The sequence below is a fragment of the Trichechus manatus genome, unplaced genomic scaffold (genome assembly GCF_000243295.1).
Source record: "Trichechus manatus latirostris isolate Lorelei unplaced genomic scaffold, TriManLat1.0 scaffold00006, whole genome shotgun sequence".
Taxonomy (NCBI): Eukaryota; Metazoa; Chordata; class Mammalia; order Sirenia; family Trichechidae; genus Trichechus; species Trichechus manatus.
The window spans coordinates 25,431,837-25,444,033 of record NW_004443942.1 but is presented as its reverse complement, the minus strand read 5'-3'; the positions used below and the strand labels follow the sequence as shown (position 1 = coordinate 25,444,033).

At 35.5% G+C, this 12,197-nt stretch overlaps 1 protein-coding gene across 2 annotated transcripts in view; it reads right to left on the bottom strand.

Annotated features, from left to right (window-relative positions):
* CAPRIN1 (cell cycle associated protein 1) overlaps positions 1–12,197 on the bottom strand; it is a 32,884-nt gene that overhangs the window by 6,749 nt on the left and 13,938 nt on the right. For both annotated transcript variants that reach the window (XM_004369778.2, XM_023738238.1), the window contains 12 exons: positions 11,668–11,730; positions 11,506–11,592; positions 8,308–8,546; positions 8,132–8,214; positions 5,103–5,240; positions 3,895–3,947; positions 3,731–3,817; positions 2,767–2,922; positions 2,571–2,679; positions 1,057–1,118; positions 377–487; positions 8–157 (listed from right to left, as the gene is read on the bottom strand). In XM_004369778.2, the coding sequence (XP_004369835.1) occupies positions 8–157; positions 377–487; positions 1,057–1,118; positions 2,571–2,679; positions 2,767–2,922; positions 3,731–3,817; positions 3,895–3,947; positions 5,103–5,240; positions 8,132–8,214; positions 8,308–8,546; positions 11,506–11,592; positions 11,668–11,730 (1,338 nt within the window). The remainder of the gene's footprint in view (positions 1–7; positions 158–376; positions 488–1,056; positions 1,119–2,570; positions 2,680–2,766; positions 2,923–3,730; positions 3,818–3,894; positions 3,948–5,102; positions 5,241–8,131; positions 8,215–8,307; positions 8,547–11,505; positions 11,593–11,667; positions 11,731–12,197) is intronic.

Here is a 12,197-nt window from a genome sequence, read left to right as displayed (position 1 = left end):
TGCTTACCGTCTGCATGGATTGGAATGGAGCTGCATTTACATTGATCCCACTGCTGTGTAAAGGCTTGCTTGTCCCAGCCTGGAAAACCTGAGGCTGAGACGCAGCAGGAAGAGATGATGCTGCTGTAGTCGGGTCTGTATTTAAAGAGATTGTTGCCTAAACAAAGTGAACAGATGCACTTGAGTGGTAAACTATACTCAGCCAAGCCTATAATTCCTAAGTATATTTACATACTTAACTATTTCATGAAAGCAAGATGCTACAGTGCATGAGTTAGGTCATAAATAAGAGTTACCATGTTAATAGTAATTTACTTCTGCCCAATTCATGATTAAGTGCCTCGTTCCGTTTACAGGACCTGGTAACAGAACTTGCCTGAATCTGGTCAATTGGCTCCTTTTGTGGTCGTTGCTCTGTAGCATGAGAAGGCTGGTACAAGGGTTGAGATGATGTGTACCCCTCACTTGTAGATGAAACCAAAGGAACCTCGACAGAAGTAAAGAATCAATGCTTCTTTCTGTTTATGAAATAGACTTTTAAAAAATAAACCAACTGGTTTTTTTGTGTATATTTTCGCCAAAAATAAAATATTAATTAGAAAAAATAAATACACCAACCATAACACAGATAAGGCTAAGAAATAGACGACAGTTGTTAAACACGGGAATTTAGACTATAAAACTGAACAACTACAAATGATACATTTATTTTAAAGCTCTAAGTTTAATAAAGTCCTTCACAACTGCTTCTAAAATGGCAGGATCTGCACTAAATGTTAGAATTATGGTGTCTAAAACATGTCTTCTGAAATCTTCAGTTTGGAATTTAAAAGGTTCTTCCTACATTATAATAAAGGAGAAAAATTTGAACATCATCAAAAGAAAAATGTGAACATGGAGATAAAAAGCTGACAGCTCCCCATGCCCCCCAGAAAATATAAAAGGCGCCTTGGACAACTGATCAAACCCTTACCTGACTTTCATATGCTAATTAAGAAAGAGACCCAAGAACTAAATAAAAACAAACACCCCAAAAAATATTTATATCACTCTTACCTGTGTAGCTTCTGCTTGTACAGGAACTTGATTAGGTTGACCAAGTCTAGGTTCAGAATGAACTGTAAAATTGACAAAAGATAGTTATACAAAATCAAATTTCTTAAGTGATATCTAAATACTTTTTACTTGGATGCTAAAGGCTGACTTCTACAACCATAATAAATATTTTAGCAATCATGAAAATAAATTGGGAAATGTAAGTAAGATTCTGACTTTCAAGTGGGCATTTGGTTTACTGGGGAGTGATTATTAGTCAACTCTCACAACTGCTTTCATTCTGTGTTTTGCAAGGGTAAAGTAAAATGTGAGAAAGTACTAACAAAGAGGTATAAAGCATAACAGACAAGAATCAGTGCTGGTACTACCCATGAGAAAGAAACTTTTAAAGCAGAAAATATAAAATAGAATTACTTACTCAAGATCTTAGATAATATTCAGTTAGTATTTTAACATTACTAACTTTGAATAAAATTTGAAATGTTTCCACAGGAAAATAATTAAAAATATAAATGTACCTTCAAAAAGACCTACATCCAATTTAGTGTACATCTTATTATTGACAACTCCCACCATGCTCAACCACTCCCCGCACCCTCCACTATGATTAAATAATAAAAAATTCAGGATCTTTGGTCAGTCATTTAGACATTACCCATTTTTGTTGGCGAGCCAAACGGATTCAGCATTACCTAAATCATCTGAATAGTCTTACAGGTTGTGTCAGTGCAACATGTGCTGACTTTGGCACAACTTATCAGGTCAGAAAATGAACACTTTTAATTTTCTAGATGCCTATCTAGAAGGCCTAACCTTGATTTTTTTAACTCTTAGTAGAGATATGACAAAGATAGGAGTTCCCTTTTATTTTAGAGAAATCCTAACTATGCAACATTAAATGTGTTACTTTATGTAGTTCCACTTTTCTGCCATTAATGTTGACATGTTCCGGTAAAAAAATCAAGATTCAAACTTACTAATGGTCCTAGAGAGAAGGTCCACTGAATCAGTGCAAAGTGCCAACTCTATTTAGTGCTGCTACCTCAAATAATGGTGTTTAAGACCAACAAGAGTTTGGAACTGCGAATGTCTTCTGGTCTCTCTCTTCTTAAGCATTCCCTTACCCACTTTGTTGTTGCATTTCAGTTTTACTTAGGTTCAAGGGAATACAAGGTGGGCTTCTAGGGTACTGGTGATGTTACATTTCTTGATCTGGGTGTTAATGTGTTCAGTTTGTAAAAACTCATTGAGCTGTACACTTGTATCAACTTTTCTGTATGTTTACATTCCAATAAAAAGTTACAAAAGTAAAAATTTCAATATATAGTTAAAATTCATATTATAGAAAACACAATATAGCATTTCTTATTAAATAAAAGATACAAGATCCAAAAGTTAAGCAAGCATTAAAAGGAAGGAAAAGACAAATTAATATTCACAAACTTTATAATCCCTGAAAGCACTGGCCATATACTTTACTAATCAATCTCACATAAAAATGTATCATTACTAACCTGGGGGACAAACCAGCTGGGGCATGTCCATGTTTTGTGTAGGATTCATGGGTTGTGCAGATACAATGGCAGGATCAAGTGTCTGATTTTCAAAATCCAACATTGAATCCTACAAATTAAGTTAGGATATAATGAAATTAAGTCAAATGTAAACTCTTAAACCTTCTGTTATAGTCTTTAAGTAAAATGTACCCACCTGTATGAAATTATAGGGCCCCTGCATTTGTGCCATAAGGTCCTGTACTCGCTGTCTTCTCACAAGGGGATCTGCCTGAGCCACTGGAGTCAAAGAGTGGGGCTCTGGTACTGAAGGAGATGCAGCCTGCGTTTGCTGCTGGAGTGAATTTACCACCTAAAGTGGAAGAGAAGATAATGGGGCAGTGTTCAAGTACAAGTGACTTCATCAAAGTTCACTGTTCCAATAATTAACTGGTAGCACTCAGTTAACTAAGAAGCCCTGGTGGTGCAACAGTTAAGCTGAAAAGTCGGCATTTGAACACACCAGCCATTCCATGGGAGAAAAGACCTGGGCAATCTGCTCCCATAAAAAGTACGGGGTAGAAAACCCTATGGGCCAATTCTATTCTGTCACACGGGGTTGCTATGAGTCAAAACTGACTCATCGGTACCTACTAACAACAAATCAGTTAACTGGAAATCAGAGAAGAGAATTATAAAGGGGGCTAGTGAACCAGAGATAAGGACCTGAAACAGGGTAATGCCAGTAAAGAGATAGAATTTAAAAACACCAAACAGCCTTAAGGGTGAAGGAAGAACACGAGATGACATCCCACAAATCCCCTATAGGCCCACCCACTCCCATACATAGGTCCTTCTGAAGGCTATCCATGTGGGATCCCAGATTTTTTATAGAGAAACCTAACGTCAGTAACAAATTGTGTATTTCAGTAGACAAATTAACCCACAGATAACTTTCCATAAAATAATTTTTGTAATCGAATCAGCAAAGAAGTGATTCTACTAAACATCCACAGGGATAAGTAAATGAACTTTTAAATATAATAGATTTAATAAGAGTTTATCATAAAAGTATTAGTAATGCAAAAAAGACTAACAACCTTAACTGGTTCTCAGGAGAGACCAAAATCACTAAAGATAAAAACATCAACAACACAAAGAAAGAACTAGAGCACTCTTACCTCAACTGTTTCGACTGTCCACTCATCTACCTGCTCCTTTTCACCACTGCTGAACTGTGTTTCTGCCATAAATTGTCTATTTACATACTGTAAAGCAAAGTAAATGTTTGAGACCTCTGTATGAAAGGCAGAAAGGGAAAAATAGCATTAAATAAAAATCATACCTCTGTTGATTCAACTTCACTTTGTTCAGTGTATTCTTCTGCTGGCTCAGGTTCTAAGAGGTAAAAACATGCAAAAAAAAGTGTAAGAAATCTTTTTAATGTTGGCAGGTTCAACTCAAACTTCAAATGAATACGTAAGTTAATCATCACAGTCTGAATTTATTTACAAAGTTAAAGTTAACAATAAATTTCTATGTTTTACCACCCTTACAGTAATATATTTAGAAAGAGACTTCTTTTATCATTTACTCCAGAACTACTTTAGTTCCAAGAGTAGTTATTCTGAATCAGGGAATAATGCAAATAAAAGAGTTACTAAGCTAAAACCTCTCTTTTAAGTAAGAAAGTAAAGCAACATACAGATTAAACTCTTACTCTACTTGGTAATGGTGGTGGAGAGGACAAAAAGACTGTTTAAGTAGATCTGCAACCCTAAGTTCCGCTAACATACAATCTTCCTTCTAATTTCAACGTATTAGCTAACCCTTATAAAGTGCTTACCATGTGCCAAGCACTATACAAGCATTTCACATATTATTCCCTGATTTACTCTGCACAACAATTCTTTGAGAAAGGTTCTATTACCCTCAGGTACAAAGAGGTTTAGTAGCTTACCCAAAGTTACATAGCTAGTAAGTATGGAGCCAAGATTTGAATTCAGGCAGTCTATGATTCTAGAATCCATGCATGCATTTATACTATTACAAAATTCATGTTACAACAATGCTCCCACTGCACTTAGAATTTTACTCGTCAACTTAAGAGTTACTAAAAGTACTCAGTAAACACCTCCCTTTATGTTATTGCGGTGCTAGGTGTTAAGATCCCTTTCTACTGAGGATCTTCCAATGATAAAAACTCATACTGTTCACCCCTTACACTGGCATGGCAAACAGCAGTTAAGTGAGGGCATGTCAGTCAAAAATCTATTTGAAAAGCCTTCCAACAACTCACCTTTATGCAAGACCAGCAATACAGCAGCAAGAGAAACAGGAGTTTATTAACAGTGATCAAAACCAGTAAGATAAATGACTGATATCAAATAGCTCTGAGAATTAATCTGTGTGTTTCATCTTAATATTCTGTCATGCTTACAGTTTCTTTAAAAATCGGAGTATACGTATGAACTAAGTAAGTCTACACTTAAACTTGTGACAAACAAGAATAAAACCAGGCCCCTAAACTAAAGCTCATATCCAAGTACTCACCAGCTTCAGCTACCTGGTCTTCAACTGTAGGTGCTGAGGCTGCCTCCTCTTCCTCACATAACCCATTCTGGTGGTTGTGGGTACTGTCAAAGTAGTTTGACTGAAAAACACGCTCAACAATTTCCTTTAGAGCTTTATCTAAAAAAAAAAAAAAAAAGAGTATAAACTATAATGTTAGGACACCTGGCTTGAAAGAGAGTCAACATTCTACAAAACAATGTGGTTTTAAGATTAAAAAACAAAACAAAATCCTTAACTGTTAATAAGACACACATAAAAAGATTAAATATCACCAAGAACAGAAATTTATTACAGAATGGTAAGAAGCAAGGAGAACTTATTCATGTTAAACTTTACCAAAGATGTGTTTTGAGCAAATTAATTCAAAGAAGCTGACAACATTTATCCATCTGATGAGTATTTATTCAGCATCTACCATATGCCAGGCAACATGCTAGGCACTGGGAACACAAAAAGGTACATAAAAAGACAATATCTGCCCTCACTAAGCTTACAGTTCAGTAGAGGAGAGTTATCAAATACTCACAAAGTTACATCTGTGAAAATCGCTACAGAGAGCTACAGTGGATCCTGCCTAGCTAAGGAGAGAGCAGGGAGGCTTTCCTGGGGGAAGTTTTGCAACAGCTGAAATTTAGAAGATGAGTGGAAGGAAGTGCTTCAAGGCAGAGGCAACAGCATTTGCAACGGCCTAAACAAAGAAGGGTATCAAATACAAGAAAATCAAAGTATGCCACTGTGGCTGAAGACAAAGCGTAGGGAAAGATGAGGCTGGAGCAACTGGCAAGGGTCAGACACAAAAGGCCCTAGAGTCAAGGACAATTGTTTTAATCGAAAATGTAATGTGCAGTCATAAAAGGACTTCAAAGAGGGTAGGAGAATCTATTCAGTTAGGAGACCTCATAAGACAAGAGGAAAGGCAGAAGAGTAGGAGAAAGAGAAGTGGACAGATTTCAAAAATATTTAAAAAGCAAATAAAACTGTCAGGCTATGCTAAACTAGGATATAAGAAAGGTGGATGGATGTGTATGGGTCTGTGTGTGAATGTGTATATAGAGAATTACTCTCAATTTCTGGTCTGTGTAGCAGATGGATAGTAGGGTTACTCCCTGAAAGGGCACTACACAGAAAAATATAATTTCAGGGATCATATTTAATCAAAATACTGAAAAATTAATCCTATTAACAATAAACTATTACCAAATAACTTTGTGAATGCTGCACGTTTCATGTCTTCCTTCCTTCACTTCAGAAGCTCATGACCAAGAACTATTTGTTTTCAAAAACTTACATATGAAAACTGAATGGAACTAAAAACACAATAATTTGGGTACATTAGTACGTTAGCTTATAAAGATGTCACATTCCTAAAATGTGGGGACAAGATTAGGTAGAAAATAACTGAAAACAAGCTACAAGCTTCAAGGTTTATCCTGTTACTTTAATGCTCATGAAAATGTCATCAAGTATGACTGAAAACTACTTTTTTAAGCTTACAAGTTTATCCACAATTACTTTCCAATCAAACCTCAAGTGGTGACTTCAGTACACACTTCTAGCAAGACTAAGACAAAGATAATAGGATCTTTTACAATGAAATATAGAAAAAAACAAAAACCAACAAACTAAGAAAATGATTTCTCAAATGAAGATACAAAATGACTGGCACTTCATATATGATTTATCTATTTCCTTAAAGCAAATATATTTCAAATTGTACCATGTGTTTTAAATTATGTTAAAGCTTGTACTAAATTAAATATTAAATTATATTTAATTTAGCTTTAAAGCAATTAAAGCTTATAATCCAATTTATTTTCAAATATCGCAAAATAAGAAATAAAGGTATTTTTACTTTAACATGTCATAAAATCTATTTCCCTAATTCAGCCTTAAAAAGGCCAAGACAAGAATCTATTCCCTGATTTGCTAAGGGAATCTAAAATTCCTGATTTACTAAAGTACTGAAACTTGTTACCTGCTGTCAAGTCAGTCCCCAACTCATGGAGGGAGACTCCATGTGCAAAGTTGCGATCCACAAGGTTTTCATTGACTGATTTTTGCAAACAGATGAGCAGGCCCTTCTTCCTAGACTGTCTTAGTCTGGAAGAAGCTCATTAACTCATCTTCTCCCCCTTCCTTTTTTTAAATTAACATACAGTTACGTATTTGGCATTAAGGAGCTATAATACAGACAACTGGAGTAGGTACCAGCAGTTTTAGACTTCAGAAAAACTGATGGCCCCCAGATCAGCTGAAATCTAAGAAAGAATAAAAAAAAGACTACGGCAAAAGGCAGTCCATATATAGTACCAGGACTTCCTGGGTGGTACAGTTAACCCACTAAGCTGCTTACTGAAAGGCTGGAGGTTAGAGCCTACCCAAAGGTGCCTCAGAGAAAAGGTTTGGTGAACTACTCCGAGGAAGTCAGTCATTTGACAACCTTATGGAGCACACTCTACTCTGGCACACACTGGGTCACCATGAGTCAAAATCAACTTGACGACAACTGGTTGCTGATTATCTAGTACTAGCAACTCTGGAAAGTCAATTTGGTGCTTATTTGTCCACTTCACGCAAAATGTTATACAATGAAACTTGTCAGAGCCTGAACAACGGGACTGCCTTGTTTCTCTGGGACTCACAAGTTTTCCACCTTTGAAAGGGTGCAGTCTTATCACTTTTCTATCACTCTCTATTAGTGGAAAATATTTGCATTTTTCTTCTGGGACAGTTTCCACCTTACACAGGTTCTAGCTTTCACAAGTTTTACTGTATATAAATCCATGTAAATTAACACTCTCACCTTCACATATTTTCAGTTGTCTGTTGGTGTTTTGATTTACATACAACATACTGACAGGTGGGGAAAAGATACTAAAAGGAAATAAACCAAAATATAAACAGTAGATGAATTTATACACTTTTTTCTTCAATTAACGTTACTTTTAAACAGAAAAACTATTTTTAAGACTCTTAAGTTACAAAATCAAAGAATCAATGATACTCACAGGTCGTTCCACATACAGATTTTTCCTTCCCTTCCAGCAAGTCCCACAGGTGAACGGAGGCATGTTCATACTGCTCATTCAATCTAATAAAAATAATCAAATAGGTAATTAATTACCTTTTCGGTTATCAATTTAAGGCAGTATTTAGAAATTACTATTATCAAATATCTCTATACCTCAAGCTCATGTCCCGTTCAGGGTCCACTAACTTATAGAATTCATCCAACAATGACAATTCCTCTTCGGACAGTATCGGCACTCCATTCAAACCTTGTTTCAAGTCAGTTCGCACTTCATCATCTCCCAATTTGTCCAAAACATACTGCAGCTCAAGAACAGTTTTTAAACGTTTCTGTTCAGCTTCTTCTCGCATAAGCTGTTCCCGACGTGCTGTCTTCTTTATTGTTTTCTGAATCTAAAAAATGGATATAAACATAAGACACCAAAGTGATTTTTATAAAACTCCTTTAGTTCAATTTCAAGAAGAGTGTAAATAAGATAGATTTCACTGAATCAGGTGTGGCCCTCATACACAAGATGATTCCCAACTTATAAAAAAAGTTTTAAGAACATGATCCATTTTAAGCAGTTATAAATTCAGAACACACCTTTCCTTGAAAGTGTTATACTACTGAAATGTTCAGATGAAACAATGTTTTTGGGTCTTGCTTCAAAAATAATCCAGCAGACAAGGGGTGCAAGGGAGTGGATACAGATATAGATGAAATATGATTGGCCATGAGATAACAGTATGGTACATGGGAGTTCGTTATATTCTTGTCTCTATTTTTGTATCTATGTTTGAAAATTTCCATAACAATAGAAAAATTATAAATTAAAAAATTATTCTATAAATGCCAAATTAAAAAAAAAGAAACTTAACCACAACCACAACAAAATCTTACCTGTACTACCTCCCTCAATGGAAAATCGTCCAAAATTTTAACTTAAGTACTTAATAATGGCTGTCAAGGAGATGCTAAAATCCACCACTGCCCCCCTCTCTCCAAATAATCCACAGCAGCTATTATAAAGGTATTGCGATATATTGAAAAGTTACTAAAAATTTTTTTTTTTTTTTAAATGAGAAACAGAATGCTGGCTGAGAAAAAGGAGACGGCGGCAAAGGATACAGAAAAGCTAATGAATGAATGTATTTTTCCCGCTATTCTCTTCCCTGGAAAGGTACAAGGGAGAACACATCAGCCAAATTGAAGATATTTCTCTCTTGCTTTCTCATGTCTAGCATCAGAGCGTGGGGACAAAGAAAAGTCAGTCTTTTCAACAGCCAAGGAAGTGTTTTCCTTCCTCCCTTTCTCCTTATCTGAGCCTCACTAGGATGAAGGGAGACAGAGAAAACCAAGATAGAGACATACAAAACTTAAACTAAAGGGAGAAATGGGGAAGGGAGACCTAGATCTGAGAGGAACGATGAAGGCTACAATAACAAGGAAAATCTACAATGGCAGCAGAGAGGGTAGTAGAATAGATTATATCTTAATAACAAATGGAAAGTGAATAGTATACATAAGCAGAGAAATGAAATTACTCTAAGCTACAATGGTCAAGAAAGTGTTCAAAAAAAGTGACATGTACTCCTAAAATGGATAAGCTTTCAATCTTAGAGGAAGAAGGGCGGCTTAAGAGCTCTAGCTTAAGGGTAGGAAGGGCTTTATGTATAGCTGGAAGCAGAAAAGCAAAAAAACATTACCGGAAAAAAGGCAGAAATGTGAAAGATGTCAGGAAATCGAAAGAAATAAGATAATAAAGTCACTTTGGATGAAGTGAGCAGTTCCAGTAGGGAAGAAGGTCAGGCCTAGAAAAGGTAGACTGTAGCCAGGTTGAAGAAGCTCTTCAATGCAAAAACCAAAAAATGTGTTTAATAATTGTGGAAAGTCCACCAGAGGATCAGAGTTAAATCAAAGAACTGCCAACGAAGTTAAAGATCCAGAGAAAAGTTGCTGAAAACACCACAGTAATAAAACAGAAGCAAAGAATGTACAATAATTTCATTTACAGTGATAGTGGCATCAGAATTAGATGCTATATTAAATTGTACAGTAATCTTGCTTCCTATGACCTATATTTTAAAACAAGACAGAAATTGGGCAGGTTTCATCAAGCCTGAGGCTCTGGCCTAATGTAAGTGGAACAAATCCCTATTTGGGTGTAAATTAAATTTCCTTTTCTCCATTTTCAGGCGAATCATCAAATTTTTCTATCTTTAAATATAATAAGCAACAGTAACTTTAAGTGCATGAAATGTATCAGCTACACATCAAAACTGTTCTGAGCACAATCTTAGGAGGGAGATACTATTATTATCACCACTTTAAAGATTAGAAAACTAAGAGAAATGAAGTAATTCATCCAAGGTCATACAAACTACTAAGTAAAAGAGGAAGAATCAAGATTTAAATTTAAGCAGTCCACTTCCAAGGTCACAATGCTTAATCCCTCTACTGTATTGTCTCTCATCATATAATAAATTGTTGTTTATTCATTTCACCAAATCAGAGGCAACTTTGTATTTCAACATTAGCTCTTCTCCAAATAAGGGACACTTATTCCAAAGACTGAAAGGAGCACTAGTGGTGTAATGGTTAAGCACTCTGCTAACAAAAAGGTCAGAGGTACGAAAGCACCCAGCAGCTCTGTGGGACAAAGATCTGGCAGTCTGCCCCCATAAAGATTACAGCCTAGAAAACTCTACGGGGCAGTTCTAATCTGTCAGATGGGGTCACCAAGAGTCAAAATCAACTCAACTGCATCTAACAACATTCAGAAGGCTACTAATTTTCTGGACTCAACTTTCAACAAGTTATTTGACATTGTCTTTAATTTTCATCCTATTCCCAAAGGCTTTTGTCACATCAAAAAGTGTCTGGGAAATAACCATCACTTTGTTAAATCAAGAGTTAATAAAGCACAATGTATCAATCTGCCACATCCCTTAAAATTCCTAATGGAGAGTGGTCATCAATTATACAAACAAGCCTTTTTACTTTCTGATAGTTAATGGAATTGTAAGACGGTTATTTGGAATAAAGAAATATATGGAAAATAAATTCCCACCAGTATATGTGTATTTGCACAGCTAGTTTTTTTTAAACCAATGAAATCTCCAGGGTAACTATTATACATCTGTCATATCTGAAACTTGTTTTAAGTGACACCTTTCAGGTGTGACACTGAGCTTTACACAATTGGAAAGCATCTTAGATATAAGTGAGTCCAATTCTCACTTTGCAGATAATTTAACTGAGATCCAGAGAGCTTATCAATGATAATGCAAAGACTAAAACCCAAATAAACAACAAAATTTTCCCCTTATTTTTAATATTGCATAAACGCATATACTGTCTTTTACTTACATCTTGACTTAATGCCATGAAACTCCTTTGCAATTCTTTTGCAAATTCCAAGTTATTGGTGACTTCCTGGTACTTAGATACTGCATCCTAAAATAACAAAGACAGAACCTAATTAATATTCTTATTGATCATAAAATCTCTAATAAAATATAACATCTTTACCAACTGATCTTGATTAAGCCTTTCCCCTTTGTTCATTCGTTCCTGGTAATCATCAAGCTTGCCCTATTTTAAAAGAAAAAAAATAGTTATAATCTACATTGACGGTACAAACCAGTTTAACCATGCTAATTTTGCAAAACTCACACAATCCTCTAAATTTGTCTCAATTCTTTCCTCAACTATAATTTTTAGATATACTCCGGTTAGTTGGCACATTAAAATATCTCAATAAGTTTAATTAATAGTGAGTTAAGAAATTAATTTTAATACTCCGAACACACTGAATAATACCGAATACTGTAAACCAATGACACAATACTGCTTATTTTTTAGGTTTCTCAAAAATGGTATGCATTAGATGGGTGAGCCACATGGTTCCCACATACATAGGTGAGGGCCACACCTTGGTTGGCATCCTGCTTATTCCCCAAGAAGTGAACATATCAGGTATTTGCAAAGTGCTAAATTTTATACAACAGAAGAAATAACTTTTAATCTATTAACATCAAGCAATGGCTGCATGAAAGGGG